We start from the raw sequence: 22,382 nt of genomic DNA on the forward strand, positions 1-22,382 counted from the left end.
GTATGCACGTGGCTGATTCACTTTGTTGTACAGCAGAAACTAACACAGTATTGTGAAGCAATTATACTCCAATAAAGATTTATTAAAAAAAAAAATGCCATAAGAGGTGAGATGACGGGTGCACTGACTGAAGGGGGTGCCGGGGGGAGTGTCAGAGAAGGTTCCCCTGAGGAAGTGTCATTTAAGCTGGAACCCAAAGACTTGAAGCATGCACAGGGCTGACCTGGGCATGGGGGTGGGAGGAGTTACGAGAGGAACCCTCCAGGCGGAGAATGTAGAACGGGCACAGCACAGCGTGCAAGGTAGTGCAAGCCTGCCCTGGACGTGGGGGGAGGAGACGGGGCGAGGCCAGAGCAGAGCAGCAGCTGGACCTCCGGGCCTCGTTGGCCCTCCGAGGACTTGAGGTTAAGTTCACCACCGAGCTGTGCCTTAAGCAGTGATGCAGAAAGCGGGGAGCTCCCTCTTTTTACAAGCAGGGAGCTTCTGTAGAGCACAGGTGATGTGACTGTAGAAGGCAGAAAGGGTTACTTACTATCAGGTGACCTCTAAGGTCACGGAAGTAGGTCCTTGACTTTGTTGGAAAGATTAGCAGTGAGAGACAGTAGTTTAAAAACAAACACTAAGCTTGGACTCCGACATGGAAGCATGATTTTAAGATGATCAGAACTGTGAGATCCATTGTACCCCCTGTACTACCGCTTCAGTTGTGTTCACTTCTAGGCTGCAAAATATATGTATATATTTCTAAAATGAAGATAGCTTTATTGAAAAATACAGTTTTCCATCCAGAAAGGACTAAAGAAGAAAACCGGATACCTTCATTCTAGAACAGGTCTGGAGCAGTTATTCTGAACTTGGGGTCCATGAATGGACTTTAAGGGACCTATAAACTGCAGAAAATTACATGCAAAATTTTGTGCAGACATATATTTTAGTTTTTAGTGCATTCTGAAAGGGATCTGTGACCCAAGAAAGATTTAAAAACACTGATAAATCGGAAAACCCAATAGTCTTTTACATGTTTGCAGAAAGCCTTTAGGTTTCAGAGGAAATATTTGTGTGTGATTTCACAAGGCTGAAGGAAGTAATTGGGTGGAGGGAGATACTGGTCAGTGGGTTGGAAGCAGCCTGCTGGTCCAGCAGTGCATGGGGCTGTCTTATAAGGTGTGCTACAGGGTTGTTTATTCAAGCAGACCATCTCTTGGAGATGCTGTTAAGTCCCTAGATTGACGGGGACATTGAGTAAGAGGGCCTCTGCGATCCCGGTGTTCTTTAATTCTCTGATTAAGGACATTTAAAGGAGCAGGCCAAGCTACTTGAAGAAAACCGGAGGAGAACAAGGTTTATAGGGCTTCAGAGACGAATGTTAGGATTCTGAGAAAGGTATGATTGTTTCTGATGCAGCAGAGATGTTGAAATAGTTGAGACTGAGGCTTGGTACTAAGGAAGCCTTTGGAAAGCCTGAGAAGGAGCCGTCGGATGCACTGGGGAAATTGGATCAGAAACCATCGAAAGCCGGACTGTAACTGAGGAGCAGGACAGGGAGATGGAATTCTCTAATTGCTTAAAAGTTCATTTTCTACCTGAAAATATTGAAACTATGAATCACACCTTGATCTGAACCTGTGATTTCTAGGAGTTTGTGTTTCTAAAAGCCTAGTTCTTGGACCGGCCAGCCAGCTGATCGGCTTAGTGCTTCAAGGAGGACCAAGCAGCTCTCCATTTTCGCAAGGCCTCTGTAATGTAAATAGGAACAGCAATCTTTCCAAGTTATTACCCTGTTAACAGGTTGACAGATATGTGCAAATTGTGACTCACTGCTCAATTTGGCACTAAATTAATGTCGTTCTGCACCGCGTCTGCTCAAGTGTAAACTCGTCACCACTGCTGTGTTAGTGCTTGTTTGCCTATATTCCAAAGGTAAAAATTAAAGTAATTCGATGCTGCCGCCGAGCTGAGTGCAGCAGATGGTGGCGTGTGGGAGGGGAGCCGCGCTGTTCTACCTGTCCTGGGCCCGCGCTCTGAGCTCTGCACGCGCTGGCAGGGCTGGCGGGGCACACAGAGGAAGCCAGGAGCCCCTCCCGTGCCAGCCCCCACCCTCTGCAGAAAGAAAATGTCATCTCGGCTCCAGCTTTTTAATTTGCCGTTCCAGGCTTTCCTTATTTCTGTCAAGTCACTAGTGGTGCATTTGCGTTCTGAAGGTTGGGTCTATTTGAAAATGAAATGTTTTGATTTTCTGCTTCTAGGATTTCGACATTGTTTTCCTCAGCGAAAGGTGCAGCTGACTTTCTTTCTCTTTTTTGGCAAATACATAATGTCACCTGTAAAAAGGAAATTTGCATCCCCTTTATGTTAGGTGTGGGAATGAAGATCAGTCTCCTTGAAATGCATTTTTGCTTAATAAAATCTTTGGATTGAGCCTGCTGAGCTTTATCTGAGATCACTGGTTGGGGAGGGAACAAAAAATACCGCCCCAGACCTCTCTACTTTCCCATGTCCACATCAGATATTTCTTCTGGGACTCTTTTCTCCTGCCACTGCCTCCCTTTACAAGTAAAGAGCTCGTATACAGAGGATTCCAGGAATGTCAAGGAACATTTGTTGTCTGCCCCTTTAGAACTCTGGACCCTGCTAAAAGCAAGCAAAGTCAAGTAGTCGGCATACAATCCTGGAAATCTACACACTGAACTTGGTTTCTGGAACCATCACCTAACCTACCTATCCGCCTAAATTCCTAGCCTACTAGAGAGACAAGTTTTCTAGAAAGTATTTTGAAACCTTCAAGGTGAAAGGTACAAGGGAGAGCAAATTATGATGTTAACTTTGTGCTGAAGTCCTGCATATTCATTTGCATTCTACTGTCCAGAGCTATAATGGCTATCGATTGAGGATCCTTCAGAAGACATTGCCTGTCCCCCTCCCCATTAGCATATACTTAGCAATGACCTCCATCCTCACAGGAGAGCGGATTTCTGCTTCCTGCTGAGTCTGAAGTAACTGGGTTTAAATCGCACACATAGAGTTAGCAAAGCAGTCCGTAAGTGCAGAAATGTCTCCAGTGACCTGGTGTGAACTTTTGACATGAATGTTGCCACCTGTCTTCCACCATCTCAAGAACAGTAGGCAGTCGTGAAAAATGAGTTAATTTCCTCCTTTCCTCATCTCTTCGCCTCTTTTGTAGCGTTTAAGCTTAGAGCCAAGGTTGTGTATCGTGAAGCTGTAAATCTAGAAGGGACCGTGGGAGATGATGCGTGATGTCTTAGTCAGTCTGGCTCTTAGCCATCCAGGAAAGCTTGTTTTCTAAACCATTTTCAAAATCAACAGAATGGAGCCTTGCCTTTAAGCAGTACCTCTTATACCTCTTTTCTTTCTAAGCTAGTTCGCTTTTTAATGCCACATCCTCACCTTGTGGTCCTTTCTCGAGATGGAAGATGGCTCTTTGGTACCGAGTTTTAAAAGCCATTTGCACACTTGAAGAATACCCGAGTCTCCCCGCAGGCAGCCCTCTTTTCTGCAGGAACAAGTAGCCTTCAGCACACCTCCACCTCTGCTCACTTGTCTCTGCTCTGGTCTTCCTATCATTGTTACTCACCACTGGGCCTTCTAGAGTTTTCCCCCTTCCTTTTTCAACTTGAAGTTTAAAACTGCATATAACGTTCCCTAGGGAAAACCTGATAGGTTAGTCAGCAAGATTACTGACTTCCATAGCTCATATGTTGATGTTCACTTTTTTTTTTTTTAAGAAAGTACTCAAACTGTGTTGGGTTTTTTTTAAATTTATTTTTATTTCATTTATTTATTTTTGGCTGTGTTGGGTCTTCGTTTCTGTGCGAGGGCTTTCTCTAGTTGTGGCGAGCGGGGGCCACTCTTCATCGCAGTGCGCAGGCCTCTCACTATCGCGGCCTCTCTTCTTGCGGAGCACAGGCTCCAGACGCTCAGGCTCAGTAGTTGTGGCTCACGGGCCTAGTTGCTCCACAGCATGTGGGATCCTCCCAGACCAGGGCTCGAACCCGTGTCCCCTGCATTAGCAGGCAGATTCTCAACCACTGCGCCACCAGGGAAGCCCAGATGTTCACTTTATAGCAATTGGCGTTGTGTTGTCTGCTCTCTCTCATGAGCCCCAGGTTTCAAACTAAAATCTGTTCATGTTGTGAGTGGAGAGCGAATCTCCCTCTTCCCCCAAGAGAACATAGGTTTTATATGTCCCTGATCTAATGGACGTGTAATTTAATTTGTCATATCCAACAGATACGAAATCCAATGTAAAAATCCTTAACAGATAGTTCTGCATCTCAGCTACTGTATTCTACATCCCCTTTGTGTCCGTGTGATTGGGCGGTGAGCACAAATGCTGCTGTGATTTTATTCTCAGAGGATCTGAGCCAGACCCAGCTCTGTTGATGCTGTGGGTTGGTGTTTTCTCAGTGCGCTTCCACTGGGGTATTGCGGGTGGGAGGGATTCTTCCTGCTAAGAGAGGACAGTTTTGCAGACTATGCCCACGATGCCCATGATATACCAGGAAGAGTATTTATAAATTTTGAGCCCTAAGTTTATGCCTTGCTAAGTGCTTAATGTCAGTTATCTCAATGATCATTAAATCGTAATAGACACAGCTTCCGTTTGGGCCAGAAGAACAGAAGACTGCCTTTCAGAGGGATGTTTCCAAGAAAAAAATGAAAACTGATATGTCTGATATGTTTGACCGTAGTCAGAGAAGTTTTAGTCAGGTAGAGCGTTTGAGGGAAAAGATTGTAATAGGTACACAGAAAACGAATCAAGTGAAAATCCAGTGAAACAAAAAACTGTACAAGTAAATAAATATACTCACGAGACACTATGCAGCTCAGCTATTAAAAATATATATATAGCAGAGATTTTAGAATGTAAACAATAAATACTGATTTAAGCAAAAATTGTGAGGTCGTTTGAATTAGTTAGACTCAAACCAGAAAAACAAGAGTGACTTCAGGTATTTAAAACAGAAGGAATTTAATCCAGAGACTTGATTATTGAGGTGATTGAGATGAGAAGCCAAAGAGGAAACAGGAAGGCAAACAGAGGTGAGCAAAACAGGAAGCTGCTTCCATCCCTAGACCAGAAGGACAGAGGGAGGGGCCCTGTGATTGGAGCCCAGTGGCCAGGAAGGTGGCAGAACTAAATTCTAGTCTATAGGAGAAAGCCACGAGGTCACACGAAACGAAACGAAAAACCAAGAACTGGCATTAAAAACACATCATGTGGAAATACAGAGGTAAATACCAACAGAAATCACTAAAAAAACGAATGGTCACTAAATCACTAAAAAGCAAGAGGGGGAACTGGGGAGTAGTATTTTTCCTAAAAAGGCTTATAAATCCCATCTGCCTTTCTAAAAACGTATTTCACTAATGAAAAATTAAATTGAGAAGAAAAGCGTACTGTAGGTTTGTATTTCTGTGACTAGGGCTCCAGCTCTTACACCTGTGTGTCTTTCTCCCTCTCAGATATGTTGACGACGTGATTAGCCGCATTGACAGGATGTTCCCTGAAATGTCCATCCACTTATCCAGACCCAATGGGACGTCCGCCATGCTTCTCGTAAGTTCTGCTTGACCTGTTTGTAGGGACACGTGCAAGGACATTGGCCTCCAGGTTAACCTGTTTCTGTGTGGTCAGAGCTCTAGAATGGAAATTAAATCCCAGTTTGACGGTGAACAGCGTTATTTCTCTTTACCGGCATTCTGTAGTACATTCTACGTGCTTTTGAATGAAATCGCAGAGCCCATCGAAGAGTTACCCAGACAGGAAATACAGTGTGAGACCCTGTCCCCTGTGAGTCAGTTCATGGTGTTTTGGTGAACCTGTCTTACAGTGTCCCAAAGACAATAGGAATGCTCGCCTATTGGATCCTGCTATGGGAAATCATTTATAAAATCCATTCCGTATTTGAAGAAAGTGTCTGAGTGCTTGTCACTGATGGTTTCCGATTTTGTTGTTTCTTTTTTCTTTTTCTTTTTCTTTTTAATATTTATTTATTTGTTTGTTTGTTTTTTTTTGGCTGTGTCGGGTCTTAGCTGCGGCACACAGGCTCCTCTCTAGTTGCGGCGCGCGGGCTCAGTAGTTAAGGCACGCAGGCTTAGTTACCCTGTGGCATGTGGGGTCTTAGTTCCCCGACCAGGGCTTGAACCCACGTCCCCTACATTGGAAGGTGGATTCTTAACCACTGATTTTGTTGTTTCTGATGTGGGTTTGCTCTGAGCAAGTTGGCCTCCTGACCTCATCGCTGATGTTTGTATTCACATAAATTCACCAAAGACAGGTGTGTTTGGGAAATACGGTAGAACAGAAATGCTGAATTATAGTAGCAATTAGAAAGGCACAGAGACTTCAGTGACGAGGTGCTCTTCTGGCACTCTGGGTACTAATACACATGCTTGGGGAACCCTTCCTCGAGCACAGATTTTGAGGAGCCTCCACGTTTTACAGAAAAGGAGAATTAACTGGTTAAGAGTGATGGTTTTTGATGGACATCAGGAAGGCGAGCTTCAGGACTGAGCGTTTTTTTACGTCTCACTAGCACTGCTGCTCTGGGGCCTGGTGTGAAGTCCCCGGACTTCAGCGTTTTACTGTTGTAAACTCTTATAAATAGGTAGTCACCCAGGACGAGTGACTATTCACTCAGTCCACTCACCTGAAGAGAGCAGGCTTATTGTGTGTGCATGTGTGTTTTTCTCTTAAGAAAGGAAAAGACGTGGGATTGTTAATTGGGCGGGATTTCACATGTGAGGCAAAATTAGTGACGTTCATCTGGGTAACACGCTACTTTTCTTTAAAATCTTTCAGTTAAAAAATACAGCGAATGAGATAACACAGTGTTCTTTTGCTAGAAAAAGAAAACAATTTGTATACGTCTAGAAAAGCATGCAATATTTTCTGCCCCGGTTAAACGTGCAAATTGTCTAAATGTTAAGATCCTCTAGACCCAGCAGCTGAAACATAAATCCCACTTCCAGGATACTTGACAGGGACCAAAGAGTTAATGAAGATAAAAGTGAAAGTGTCTGCGGTGAGATAGGTTTGCTCAAATTATTTCCGGGTCCTTGAGCCTCCATCTCCTGATGAAGGTAGGGGTTTGGCATTGACAGGAATGAGCAAGGAGAACAAGATTCTAGGCAAACAGGTCTGAGATATTAGAGTTACTTCCACCTGAGAAAGTGGGCTTTTATTTCACAGCGACCTGTCAGCCTCATCTGCTTTCTCACTGAGCTTCTGTTTTAATAGACTGACGAGAGTTTAGGGGCTCGATCAAGGACAGAGTTCGCTTTTATACACACCGTTTTCAGTGCCGTGAGTGGCTAATTCAGACCACTGTGCGTCTGGCCAGCAAGCTGTCATCTTCCTTCGGTGACATGGGAATTCACACAAGGTGGTGTCTGTTTATAGGCAGAGCAGTGGGTGATCCGATTCGGAATTAAATTGCCAGGTGGATAATCGTACTTTCAACATCATGGCTTTATTTGGCTTCTACTTTTAAAAGATGGTATTTTATTAGACTGCAGATTCCTAGGCCACTTGCTGTCACCACACACGTCTTCTCTGAGGTCGAAGGGAATTTTCACCTGGGCGGAGAGCGGGACCGGCAGCTGCCACCTCCCCTCCTCCCCTCGCTAGTCACCTGTTCCCTGTGACCGGTGGAGACAGCGTGAGACCCGTGCTGTAGGCAGTGGGGCGCCACTGCACGAGGTCCAGGCAAGAGTGAAACCTGTTTTCTGGAGGTCCTTCTGAAATGAATTGTGTGAATCTGGGAGGTGGTTCACCCTGAAAGCTTTGAGAGGCAAGTGAGACTGATGGGGAGACCAACTAGGCCTCTGAAGCAGGACGCACGTGGGCAGTCTCTGCTGACATCTCTCTCTGCTGACATGTCCCTCTGCCTGCTTGGCCGAAGCCTGAAGTGCACCCGTGCTTTGTAATAAAGCAGCATTTCCGGGCTTCCCTGGTGGCGCAGTGGTTGAGAATCTGCCTGCCAATGCAGGGGACACGGGTTCGAGCCCTGGTCTGGGAAGATCCCACATGCCGCGGAGCAACTAGGCCCGTGAGCCACAACTACTGAGCCTGCGCGTCTGGAGCCTGTGCTCCGCAACAAGAGAGGCCGCGATAGTGAAAAGGCCCGCGCACCGCGATGAAGAGTGGCCCCCGCTCGCCGCAACTAGAGGAAGCCCTCGCACAGAAACGAAGACCCAACACAGCCAAAAATAAATATAAAAATAAATAAATAAATAAAAGAGCCTTCCCTAAATTAAAAAAAAAAAAGAAAGAAAGAAAGAAAAGCAGCTTCATTATTAAAAAAAAAAAAAAAAAAAAAGCAGCATTTCCTCCTGAGTCAGCCAGGCTTCCGTGAGTGCGGGCGACAGAAACCTGCTCTGATGAACTTAAGCAAGAAAAGGGTTGGCTTTTGTCTTTGTTTTGCTTTTTAATGATGCTGGATGTTCACAGACATGAAGATAGAGCTGCCCTGCCAGGAGGGACAAAAACCAGGTTCACTCCAGGGGTGTCAGGAGCAGGACAGCGTCCCTTTTGGACTCTGTGGCCCAAGTGGTTTGACCTCAACTGCCTTTCATCCTTTCATCCTGCACCTGTGCTCATATATCCCAGGAGAAACACTCCCGCTGGCCTAACCTGAAGTTGTCCCTCCCCCTGGGGGGTGGGTCCTGCCTTGGCAGCCCCCGAGAAGCATGTGGAGTGGAGGAGGTCATTCCTCAGGGGAAGAGAGGCAGGGCCGAGAAAGCAATCCGTATGACAGTGAACGTCCCCTGCCCCCCTGTACCACATGGAGCCTCGTGGTTCACCTAGCACTCATCTCCCTCCTCATAGTGGCCCTCAAGGTAGGCAGCGCCGATGGGTTTCATTTTACAAGTGAGGAAACTGAGGTAGTGGGGGTAGTGGTTTCTCCAGGCTCGCGCAGCCAGGACACGACTTCCAGGCCTCCAGGGTGCTTCCTCCTCCCTCCCGTCTCTGATTATACTTCGTGGTGCTGGTGAGTAAGATTTGGGTGATCAGACACCAGGCGGGTAATTTTTTCTTGTTTTTTTTTTAATTGTGTAGTTCGATGTATACAAAGGAATGTATGTAATGTGTATGTCAGTTTAAAAGTGTAATGATAAACACATGAGTTCACTACCCAATCTAAGAAGCAGAAGATAACCAATGCGTGCTTCTCCCCAATCCTTGCCTCTCCCCCCAAAATCACCACCGTCCTGATAATCGTCCCCTTCTCTTCGTTTTTTAAGTATGAGTTTACCACATGGACGTGTATCCCTAAGAAATGTATCATTGAGTTTTGTTGGATTTTGAACTTTATAAGAACAGTGTCATATTGTGTGATTGTTTCTAAGATGTAGCCATGTTGGTAGTTGTATCTGATAATTTGATCATCTTCACGGTTATGTAATAGTTCATTCTGTGACCGTACACACTTTATTCTTTCTCCTGTCAATGTGTGTTTGGGTTGTTTCCGGCTTTGCTTTTTAAATAATGGCGGCAAGATCATTCTTGCACATACACCAGGATATATTTTTAAGCTTTCGCCCAAGCCACAGAGGCAGCGGAGGAAGAGCAGTGTTGGGAGCAGTGGAGCAGGCAGCTTTTCCTTTCTTTTTTTTAAAAAATAAACTTATTTATTTTATTTATTTTATTCTTGGCTGCATTGGATCTTCATTGCTGTATACGGGCTTTCTCTAGTTGCGGCGAGCAGGGGCTACTCTTCATTGTGGTGTGTGGGCTTCTCATTGTGATGGCTTCTCTTGTTGCAGAGCACAGGCTCTAGGCACACGGGCTTCAGTAGTTGTGGCACGCGGGCCCAGTAGTTGTGGCTCGTGGGTTCTAGAGCGCAGGCTCAGTGGTCATGGCGCATGGGCTTAGTTGCTCCGCGGCATGTGGGATCTTCCCAGACCAGGGCTCGAACCCGTGTTCCTTGTGTTGGCAGGCGGATTCTTAACTACTGCGCCACCAGGGAAGCCCCGGACAGAGTCACTTGAATTGTGACTCCAAGAGTCACAAGTGACTTCCAAGAGTCACTTGAATTGTGAAATGTAGTGGCCTGGTGCCCACACTGGTGTACAGAGGGGTCCAGAAACAGCTCTGGTTAACATGGCCTGGCATCCACGGTCAGCATGTTCCACTGATTTTGTTGTCACTGTAGATCTCTTCTGGTTTTGGTGTGTGAGCACAGAGGGGTTTTTGGATTTTTTGTGCACACACATGGAAAAATGACATAACGTCATTGAACTCCAGAGCATTCTGTGAACACAGGGCAGGTTTGGTGATCCCATTTTGGTTTCCTCCTTCACCAAGCAATCCCTGCCAAGAAGCAGCAGGGTGCCTTAGATGCACGAAAATCTGTACCTGGGAGCCTCAGCCTGTCACCAACAGCTTCTTCACAATGTAGAGGGGAAAGGAAACAATGAGGACTATATATCGAGTTGGCACCTTTTAAGGCGATTTGGGGTCAATTTTGCTCCTCTAAAAGCTAAACCTGCCTTTCCTTGTTGGCCTGGAGACATCGGGCTTCAGAGCCCATCAGACATAGGAGCAGTCACCTCCGGCCTGGGCTCTGTGCTTGACCTGGAGGCCCAGGAGTTGTATCCGCTTCCTGCTTGTGGACCCACAGGGAGCGCAGGCTCAGCAGGAGGGAAGGGAGGACAGATCGGGGCTCAGTCAGTGTTTGCTGAGTGAATACATGAATGACACAGAAAAGCATCTTTCTCTTCCGGATGTACCGGTTTCTCCCCATGGCTGCCATGGGGACCTGCTCCTCAGGGGAGAGGAAACTAGCCTGCTTCCAGAACTCTCAGGGCGGTTATCACCTTAACTTCTCCTGGCATCTTTGTGAGCCTTGGGTCATCGACTGGAGCCTGGACAGGCCAAGTCCTGGCTAATATGAAATCTGAACTTTCAGCCTCTTACGTAATCCTTAACTACACTCCGGCTGGCTCTCTCCGTGCTGGTCGGGGTCCGTTTTGGTGTTGTGTAAGTTAATAACTCATGATAAAATAAATCCTGTTTCCGTTCTTTGAAGAGATGAGCTCAGTCATCCAAAAATAAATCTAGCTGTGTTGATATTTAGTTTCAGTTAATCTACCGCCTTACATCCCATTATTAATTTTCTTCAAACAGTCAAAATATTGTAAGAGCTTAACTGAGTCAGACTAGAACAAGCAGCTGGCTTCTTTCGGCATTTAAACTATTAATCCACAGTTTTTTACTGATCCACGAGGTATGAAAATGTAAGAGAAGAAGAAGAAGATGAAACTTCAACCGTGATATTTGAAACGTACCTTAATACTTTATAAATTAATCTTTCTTTATATGTTATATGGTTTACAACAGATAAAACTCATTTATCAATCTCTTTAATATACTCTTCAGCAGCCCTCAGTTTCTTTAACATATTCGTGCCTTGTTTTTGAATGACACATCTGTTTTAGACCGTTTAGACACATTATCTCATTTCACTCCATCCCAAGCTCTCTGAGGCAGGAAGACTGTTGAACAGCTGAAGTGCTTAACTGTTTTGGGCCTTGATTTCTCTGCTGGGTTCAGTAGTTCTCAAACTTTAGTAGGCCCAAGAATCACCAGTGTAGTTTGTGGAAAATGCACATTCCTGGCAGGCAGTCCAGAAGTTCTGATTCAGCAGCTCTGGGGTAGAGCCCCAAAGCCACATCTCCCACCCGAGTCTCGAGTCATCTATGGAGCACGTTTCAAAAAGCATAATGTTAAACCATTGTGCCCTTGGAGTTCCCACGAAGGTGGGCCTTTTTGATACGTCTCAGATCAAGCATCAGGCCCTTCTGTGATCTGGGTTGCTAAAGCATTCGTATATTTATTCAGTAAACACTGAGCACCAGGAGAGGAGGGCATAGCGCTGGGCGCTGTTCAGCACTGACCACAGTCCGTGTACTCACGGAGCCTGCGTCGCACTCACGGACGGGAGACCAGCCAGGCGTTGCATAATATGATGGGGGGTGGGGGTGGGGGCAGAGCCGGACAGGGGCTGGAGAGAGGAGGGCCTGGCGCGGGGAGCTGGGGCTCAGGGAACCCCTCTGTGAGCAGAGACCTGCGGGAAGTGGGGCGAGCCTGGAGCCGGGGCCATGAGAGGCAGCGCAGCATCAAAGACCCGAGCCCAGGACAGTTTGTGTGCAGATCACACCCGGGAGGCTAGGCTGGCTGGAGTGCAGGGAGCGAGGGAAGAGAGGGAGGAGGTGAGACTTCCGAAACAAAACAGGCAGGGACCAGGCTCTGGGCCTCACAGACTGTGGGTAGGGCTGGGCATTTGATTTTTTAAATTTTAACTTCAGGTTAAATCGATCATAATCCTTGCTTGATCATCACACTGTCATCATTGATCCAGACATGGCCCTTTCGTATTTATTTATTTAATAATAGAGTGAACATTTGTGAACCTACCCCCCAGCCCGAGAGCTAGAACATTATCTGCAACCTTACACCCTGTGAGCGTCCCCGGCCCCTGTCCTGTAGGAACTGTTATCCCTCCCTTTGTGGGTCATTCTCTTTCCTTTTTTGAGGGAGGGCTTAACACAAATATATGTATTCCTAAATACATATGTATAGTGTGTTCTTTAATTTTGCCTGTTTATCTTAATGATTTTTAAAAGGTATCACATGTTGTCTTCAGGGACTTAATTTTTTTCACTCAACATTCTTTTATTTATTTATTTATTTTAAAAATAAATTTATTTATTTATTTATTTATATTTTTGGCTGTGTTGGGTCTTAGTTTCTGTGCAAGGGCTTTCTCCAGTTGCGGCGAGTGGGGGCCACTCTTCATCGCGGTGCGCGGGCCCCTCACTGTCACGGCCTCTCCTGTTGCGGAGCACAGGCTCCAGACGCACAGGCTCAGTAGTTGTGGCTCACGGGCCTAGCCGCTCCGCGGCATGTGGGATCTTCCCGGACCGGGGCATGAACCCGTGTCCCCTGCATTGGCAGGCGGACTCCCAACCACTGCGCCACCAGGGAAGCCCCTTTTTTAAATTTTTTAACTAAATTTTACTAAAATTGTTGGTTTAGCTACAATAGCTTATTCATTTTGCTGATATGAAATATTCCATTATATAAATATATCCTAATTTAGTTATCCATTTTTCTGTCAGTGGTCATTGATTTGTTTATTTTTTGTTTTTGTTTTTGTATTATGAAGAATCTGCTTTGAACATTCTTGTTTGTGTTCCTTGGGACCCATGGGCTAAGGTTTTTCTTAGAGCGACTCCCAGGAGAAGAATGCTTAGTTTAGGGAAGTGGTTCTCGACTAGGGGTGATTGTTTTGCCTCCCAAGGGACATTTGGTGATGTCTAGAAACATTTTTAATTGTCACAACATGGGGGGAGGGTACCGCTGGCATCTAGTGGGTAGAGACCAGAGATGCCGCTAAACGTCCTGCAATGAGCAGGACAGTCTCACTTCAGAGGACTGTCCAGCCCCAAATTAAAGTGCTAAAGTGGAGAAGCCCTGGTTTAGGGCATGCAAATATCCAACTTCCCATGAAAATGCCAAATGTTGTCCTAAACAGTTACACCAATTTACACCCCACTAACAATTCTGAAGTAGTAAAACAGGTTTTTCCCAAACATACAAAGACAGAAATAACTTCAGTTGTCCTTCAGAAATTTCTTGAGACCATCCAGTGCTAAAATTCTGTGATGCTACAGCAATCACTTTATGAATCTGTACCCATGTTTTAACATAGCGTACCCATTTTTTGTCACAGCACGGGATATTATCGGAATTCTTTGTTAAATGCTTTTTTTGGAAAAATGCCATTTTATAAGATTTATAAGAAAAGTCAGTTTTTATAGTGCTGCTTCACTTTTGACACATAAAAAATTGGTTTACCAAACCTGGTTCCAAAGGACATTTATTTCCAAAAATCAGACCCATTCTTTACAACAGCAGTTCTCAAATTATGGTTTGGCAACAAGGGGTTACAGAGACCCATTCAGGAGGTCCACAGAGTCAAAACTGTTTTTATGGTGATACTCAGACATCGCTTTCCTTTGTCACTTTTGTTCGTTCACAAGTTCACAGTGGAGTTTTCCAGAGGCTACATCGTGAGGGATGACATCATCATGTGGGCACCTGTTGGCTCCTGTAGTCTTGTGTTTTAAACATTTCTGTTTTATTTCTAATATGGTAAATATTGACAACTGTATTCTACAGAAACAAAAGTTGCTTGAGGTCCTCAATAATTTTTAAGAGTGTAGAAAGGTCCTGAGACCGAAGTGTTTGAGAACTGCTGCTTTAAGAAGTATGTTAACTGTTAAGACTATTCAGAACAATTTTATCAAAGTAAATTTCAAAAAGAGGTTCTAGAAATGTTTGTTGCAATGGCAATGATATGAATGGAGATTTATTAGTGATTAAAAACTTTGAGGTTTAAAAAAATGTCAAAAAGTGAAAGTCAAGGGAATATGGGACATTCTATAGGACAACTAACTTAATGTGGGGAAAATGGAGAGGATGGAGTGCTTAAAAGGCTTAACAGCAGTATGTAACGTGTGGACCTTGTCTGGATCCTGATTCAAAAAAACAACTGTAAAAGAATGTTTTCTAAGCAATCCAAAGGAGCTGTACATGGTCTAAATTTCAGAGGATACCAAGGAATTGTTGGTAATTTTGTTAGGATTAATAACGTCCTCATGGTTATAAAACAAAAGATCTATTTTTTAGAGGCACATGCTTCATTATGTAGAGCTCAAACGACATGATGTATGAGGTTTGCTTTAAAAATACTTCAACAAAGAAAACAGAGAGATAAATAAAGCAGGTATGGCAAAATTTTGATAATTTTTAAATTTGGGTGGTTATTAAGCAATCTGTCTTCCTTTATGTTTGAAAATGTTCACACTCAGAAATGTTATGAATGGTTATTTAAATTCAAGTCTCTCCACATATTCTCCAAACAATATGGAAAAACAAGAACAAATAAAACTACAAAAACCATACATTAAACACAGCTAAGAGACCAAGAACACCCACACTCCGAATTATGTGTGAGTAAAAAGCAAACAAATCCTAATGAGCTATCACTTGCACACCCACTGTTAACCTTTGCTGAGGGAAAAATGCATCATACAAAAGAGTACATACTGTCTGATTGCCTTACATGACGTTTTAGAATGGGCCAAAACTAAGGTAAATAAAAATCAGAACAGCACTTCCCCCGGGAGAGTTAGAGCAGGCATGGGTTGGGAAGGGCATGAGGAAACATTGTGCGGTGGTGGAAGGATTCTGCATTTTGACAGAGGTGTGGCTTATATGGTTGTATGCAGTTGCCAAAATTCCGAGAATGGTACATTCTAAAGATTTATGTACTTTATTGGAGGCAAATTTTACCTCAAAAAACATTTTTTTAACGAACATTAAACTGCTTAATGATATGCTTGCCTTTGTGTTTAGGGATGAAATATACTAATGTCTGCAACTTTCAAACTCTTCCAAAAAATAAGATGAATGAATGGACAGATAGATGAATATATATGTGATAAAGCAATGGAACAAAATGATAACAGTTATAGAATCTAGCTCACGAGAATACAGGTGTTCACCCGACAACTCTTTCAACTTTTTAGATGTTCGAAATTTTTCATAATAAAATGTTGAAGAAATAAACACTTCAACTAAAGAAATCCCCCCCCCACACACCCCCCACCACCAAGGAAGCAAAAACCACAGAGCAGAAGAAAGCTATTTAACACAGACAGCACTCCAAACTGATTTTAATACCCTCAAGCATTTGGAGAGGTGAAAAGACAAATCTTTAAGTCAGGAATTCAGAAACTAAAAACAGAAACTGGCAAAAAGATGAAGAAATGAAAAGGATTTACTGTACTCAGGAAAAAATGATAAAATTATCTCAAATTAAGACTAAATTTCAAGATGCTCAAGGAAAAATAGATTCAAATGACATTTAATAAAGGGCACTGAAGAAAGGCTAAGAAACAACCAAGAGAGTGAAAATCAGATGAAGAAAGAAGTAGAAAGGTTCAGAGAGAAAGTGGTTGAAGTGAGGCACAGACAGAGAAGAGACAACACATATATAATTGGAGGCCATGAAGAAGGAGAGCAAAATAATGGAACAGAACCAATATGTAAAACTGTAATCTAAGAAGAATTCCTGCAAATGAAAGGTCTAAATTTGCACATTGAAAGATCTTACTGGGTACTTGGGAAAATTGACCAGCAACAATCAAGTCTAAGACGTATTCTGATAATGCTGTCTGACTTCAGAGATAAAGAAAAAGATCCTCAAGGCTTCCAAGCAAAAAATCAAATAAATTACAAGGCAAAAGAATTAGACTGGCATCGGCTGCCTCAAAAGCAATATTTAAAGCAAGGCAATGATGGAGCAGCGTTTTCAAAGAAAGTATGAATCAAAGGTATAGTTTATATCTTTCAAGTATCAGAGAAAAACCATTTTAAACATGCAAGAATTCTCTACCCATTAGCCCATGTTGAGGAGCCTACTGGAGAATGAGATTCATGCAACAAAGAGATGAGTGGGGAAACTTCAGCCTAAGGACTCATAGTGAGCATATAATGTTTTTAATTGCTGATCTAAGACTAAAACAAAGGTGGTGATGAGGGTAAAGTAATATATAAATGTTATGTATTCTAACACAGTAAAAATAATCTAAACAAAAAATGGGGGAAGGGATAGGTAAAGATGAAAGTAGAATGAGCTCATTGATTTTTATATATGTAATAGGTAAGATTTAAAGGATTCCATTAAAAATTGACGAACAAAATGCTAAAATGGTATCTAAGAAAATGGGAGTCTAAGGGCATTAAAATGTATAAGTACAAAGGTAAGCATGAGAACAAAAATATAAACCTTCCTAAATACAATTAATCAATCAACCAATAAACGAGTGAGCAAGCAAAGAAAACGTCACTTAGAGAAAGAAGCATTGGAAATATGCACATAATAACTATACAATCATGTGACCAAGTTGAGACCACATGTATCAGTCTTATCAATAAATGTGAACAAATATAATACATTCATTAAAAGATTTCATTTTAGCTGATATTAAAGTTCATTTGGAAAAGAAACACGCAGAAAGGATAGGAAACCAAAAAAGAAAAGCTCCCAGGAGATCTTGCCCTGTCGGACATTGAAACATACTCTAAAGCCTCTATAATTAAAACTGTGTGGTGCTGGCTCGTGGGTGGACAAATAGGCTAGTAGAATAAAATAGACTAGAAGTAGACTCAATTACGTTTTAAAATTTACGTGTGATAAAGGTAGGATCTAAAATCAACAGGGCCTCTACCATAAAAAGGAAACAATTTAGGTGGCAAAAAAAAAATCACAAAGTCAGAAGACAGCCGACACGCTGGGAGAAAATGTTTGCAACGTGTATCACAGATACAGGGCTAGTATACCTAAGATCGTTTTGTAACTCTTAAAAAGGGTAAAAAGACCAAAAATAGAATAGAAAATGAGGAAAAGAGGCAGACAATTAACCCTCTGAAAAGATATAAAAGTGGTACTTAAACATACGAAAAGATGTTCAACCGTACCCATAATTAGAGAAATGCAAATTAAAACTGCACCGAGGTGCCATTTCTCACCTACCAGATTTGCAAAAGTTAAAAACGATAACAACACATTCTGTTGGTGAGCCTGTAAGGAAACAGCCACCATCATACATTGCTAGTGGGAATGCAAATTGGTGCGACCACTTTGGAGGGACTTGGGCAGCGTCTGGTAAAGCTCTGTATGCATTTACCTTCTGACCCAGCAGTACTACTTCTAGGAATTTACCCTGAAGACACACCTCCAACAATATGAAAATACATATGCACAAGATTATTAATTACAGCTTGTTTGTAATTGCAAAATACTGGAAATAACCTCGGTGCCTGTGCAGAGGAGAGTGATTGAATAAAGTATGATACAGCCACACAGTGGAGCCACACCACTGCTTTTTTTCATCTTTAAAAAAGAATGAGAAAGACCTCTATGACTCATTTGAAGTGATTTCTAGGATACATTGTTAAGAGAAAAAAGACCAAAGTGTAAGAGTATCCTTAATATGCTTCCTCTTTTGTAAGAAAGGAGATAAAGAATATCTGTTATCGTCTCATTTGTAGAGGAAGCACACAGAAAAGATGAAACCTGAAACAAAGAAATTGGTTAGAGGGAGGTAGGTGGTAATAGGGTAGGATGGATGTGTATAGGGAGGGGGATGTGTCTCTGAGAATATCTTTTTGTTTAGTTTTGACTTTTAGAACCATGGTAATGTTTCATGTATGCAAAAAATAAATACAGTCGACTAGAGTGGATTTTTTAAAAAAGGAATGCAAACAGAAATAAATAAACCTAACTGTATTTCAAATGAATAATGTAACCACACTTTGGGGAAGGGATGGAGAGCTAACCCTAGTAACTTTTGAACACAGCTTTGTGACTCTAGATCCTTGGGCTAAGGATTGTTATACCTGTGAATAAATATTTAACCTCTTGGTAGTTTGCCAGTTTTTCATAGAAGGTATGGGTTAACAATTCTGAAACCGCTTTGTATGTATTCTAGGATTGAGGAAATAAGGAAATAAATTGATAATGGGAACCAGATTTCTCCCTTTTGAAGAGGGACATTACCAAAAAGAAGGAAAAGGCTAGAATAAACCCTTGGTGTTGGATTGAAACTGGCAGTATCAGTGTGAGCTAATTGTTTTTGATATGTATATGCAGATAGATAGAGAAATAGATACAAGTGTGTGTACACATACTCATGTGCACACATGTCCCAACTCCGTCTGCTGAGATGGTCTACAAGCAGTGAGGCTCCAGGAACAATGAGTGCGTCTCTTGTCCCCATCTTTGTTTTTAAACATCATTCTCACTAACAAGAACTAGGCTTCTTGGAGAAATGGCTGGTTCCAGAACAGGGGCAGAGAAAGTACAAGGTGAACCTGGAACATCTTCTCAGGCCAAAGCAAGGGAAGTGCTCACAGAACGATGGGGGTGTGTGCAATGGACACAGAAGCCAGTTTGGCTCCTGTCAGCCAAGCCTGGGACCATTGAGCACCAAGATAAATGTGATAGTAATGGATTACAACCCACAGAAACCGTCGTGATGCACGTGTCCGCACTGATTGAAATAAATAAAAGAAGAAAGAAGGAAATGGGAGGTATCAGTATAACATAAACATAGCTATGGGAAAACCGTTCCTTACAGTAGAATGTGAACTAATAGATGCAGAAAGAATTAGAAGGTTTGGCAGCCACCGTAGTAATGATTGTTTTACATAAGAATCGAGAATCACCAATGAATGCTGAAATTAATGGGTGAAGGGTTGATGACCGACAGTATGAGTGTGGGTGTGCACACCTGTGTGTGTGTGTGTGTGTGTGTGTGTGTGTGTGGAGAGAGGGCAGATATAAGGACCCAGGCCCAAGCTCATGCAGCGTAATGCTAACATATAGGGCCTGTAAGTCTGAAATCGTTCAAAATTATTTCAAAATAAGAAGTTAACATTTTTAAGCGAGCATGTTTAGATTTTTCCATTACATGACATTCTGTCTGGTCCAGAATGTGACCGTTGTCTCCACCTCCTCCACTGCCACCACCCCTGTCCACGCCTCCATTACCGCTCACCGGGGTCAGTACAGCAGTCTCCTGACTGGTCTCCCCCCATCCCCTGTCTGCTCTGCACACAGAGCCAGAGAGTCTTCTAAAGGGAAACTCAAGAAGCGTGTCTTCTGTGCTCAGAACCTGCGGTGGCTCCCATTTCACTCCGGTAGAAGCCCCAGTCCTCCTAAGGCTCCTCGTCTGCCATGACTCCACCTTCAGTCTCCCATCCCCGCTGGCCCCCCTCCTGCCTTGGGGCCTTTGCCCTTAGACGTCTGCAGGCCTCATTCCTCATATCCTTCGAGACTTGCTCTTGTATCCCTTCTCCGTAAGACCTCTCCTGACCAGTATGTGTAACTACCCCCTGCCCCGGATCTGCCTGAATGTCCTTTATTTTTTTTAAAAAGTACTTTTCACTTTCTAAGATAGTACGTGATGTTCTTGTCTGTTACATGAGTCTCGCAGCTTGTGGGATCTTAGTTCCATGACCAGGAACTGAACCCAGGCCCTCGGCAGTGAAAGTGCAGAGCCCTAACCATTGGACCACCAGGGAATTCTCTATGCTTATTGTCTCTTATCTGTTTCCTCCAGAAAGACTGTAAGCTCCACAAGAGTGAGATCTTGTCTGTTTGTTCGTTGATGTGTCCCAAACCCCTAGACCAGTGCCTGGCAACATAGTAGGTGCTCAGTAATTATGTGTTGAATGAATATTCATTCATATTGATGTGTGTATATATAAAGAAGCTGGATTAAAAGATTTTTTAAAATCCTGAGATGAGCTGTTAGGGGATGTGAGCCTGGAGTAGAGACTGTGCAATCCTGGCTTTGAGGGAAAGGGACATGCACCTGTTTGTAACTTCATTTGTAAGCAGTCCAGAGGGGCTGTCTTCACCCTCCTGGTAGAGTAGTGGTTATCTCATGGGGGGAGGGGCAGAGGAGTGAGTTCTTTAACGTTCTACTTGAAACACTTAAATATTATTTGATTTCTTTTATTGTAACCATGCATTATTCTTAGGATTAAATTTCATAAAACAAAAACTGTCCTCTTAAGTATAAAATTCACTGGGAACAGAAATACGGGCCTGATCTTACCGATTCCTCAGTAAGTGTCTTTGTTTAGTCAGTGCTCACTCTGTCCCAGACACCAAGCTCAGGTCTTTACACACCCCGCCTCACTAGTTCTGCCCGGGACCCCAGGAGGTAGGTGACTTTATCCCGTTTCCAGGTTAATAAGCTGGGACTTGCAGAGGATCAGGGTCACACAGCGGAAAGATAACCCCAATCGTAAGTGACAGTTCAGGCCCCAGTCTGTGTGACTCGAGAGCTCAGACTTTCACCCATTAAAATAAAAGATTACTTGAAGCTGCCCAGGTGTCACTTCATTCATTCCCAGCCCCGAAGCGTGTTGTTCCTGCTTCCGCAGGGTGCCCCTTGCCCTTGGGGTATGCAGGCCCTGTGGTGCCAGAGACGAACTCGGGACCCAGCAAACCGAGAAGGGGAGACTACACTAGGGGCGCAGAGAGGGGGTCACGGGCTCAATAATTTTTCAGGGCCCACTGGAATCTGAGGTTTCTTAGGCAAAATATTTGCAGCGCTTCCGTCTGAATATGTACACCGAAGTCATGCTTGGCTTTATCTTCTGAAGGCCTGTGATTTTAAGTGTGTGTAGATACGGTGTTCCATTCAGACATACAGATGGCATTTTTTGTGGGGTTCCCTCTCCTGTTCTGACTTAACTTTCTGAAACTAGCTCTTGTCGCAATCCCAGGGATCTTAAGCTGGTTCGTGAACTCCTAGAAGGTAATGGATGGGCTTCAGGAAATCTCTGAACCCCTGTGTGTAGATACCCTTACGTGCCTTTTTCTGAGGGGAGGGTATGTGGCTCCCATTAGAAAGGGCGGTTAACTCCCAGAGAAGGTTAAGGACACTGGTCTTAAACCCTGATGGAGCTCTAAGTCCTTTCTCAGGGAGGCTCTCTGGTTACCTGCTGATTCAGCCTCTAATCTTCCTATTCTTGTTTTATATTCAGTATATTTTAAGAGCTGTACTTCATTTCCACCTGTATTTCTGGTGGCTTCCAGGTTAAAGCACAGTGCTAGAGACACTGCTCTTAAAGAGAATGGCCATGCGAAGGAAGGTACCAGAGTGGAGCAGCTTACCCAAAATGCTTGGCATTAAAGGTGTTTTTCAGTTTAATGACAACTAAAGCATAAATAATTTTTTTTTAGTTACATCGTTTTTATATTCTGACAAAAGCATTTTTTTTCCTTAGAACTAATTTCAAGGAATAGTTTATACTCTTCTCCCTTCCCTCCCCTCTCCTCTCCTCCCCTCTTCGTTTCTCCTCCCTCCTTCCCTCCCTTCCCCCCCTTCCCTCCCTTCCTTCCCCCCCCCCCTTTCCTTTTTTACAAATACCATTTACTAGGTATATGTTGCTTCTTTAGTTTCTTTACCTATTGGTTCAAGACAGTTGCTCCCAGAGGCAGTGGGACACTTACATCTGTTACATGAATGTGTGTTTAGGGCTCAGTGGTAATTGATAGTGTCCCTGAGATTCCCTAAAAATTTTTAGTCTAACTTAAGGATAACCTAGTTAGGCATCCCAGAACCACGCCCCCCCCCCCGATGCTAATATGCCAATAATTCCTGGGGTCTGTCATTTCTAATGATGCCTTGGAAGCCCATGTTTCAGACCTCTAGTTTCCCTCAACACGTCTCAATTGCATTTATCCCCCCAAACTTGGGAAGCACAT

General features: G+C 43.4%; 1 protein-coding gene across 3 annotated transcripts in view; it reads left to right on the forward strand.

Moving 5' to 3' along the window:
- MED27 (mediator complex subunit 27) overlaps positions 1-22,382 on the forward strand; it is a 209,670-nt gene that overhangs the window by 132,807 nt on the left and 54,481 nt on the right. For all 3 annotated transcript variants that reach the window (XM_082468228.1, XM_082468229.1, XM_082468230.1), the window contains exon 4: positions 5,485-5,578. In XM_082468228.1, coding sequence (XP_082324354.1) covers positions 5,485-5,578 — 94 coding nt within the window. The remainder of the gene's footprint in view (positions 1-5,484; positions 5,579-22,382) is intronic.

The sequence above is a fragment of the Balaenoptera physalus genome (genome assembly GCF_965194825.1).
Source record: "Balaenoptera physalus genome assembly, chromosome: 7".
Classification (NCBI taxonomy): Eukaryota; Metazoa; Chordata; class Mammalia; order Artiodactyla; family Balaenopteridae; genus Balaenoptera; species Balaenoptera physalus.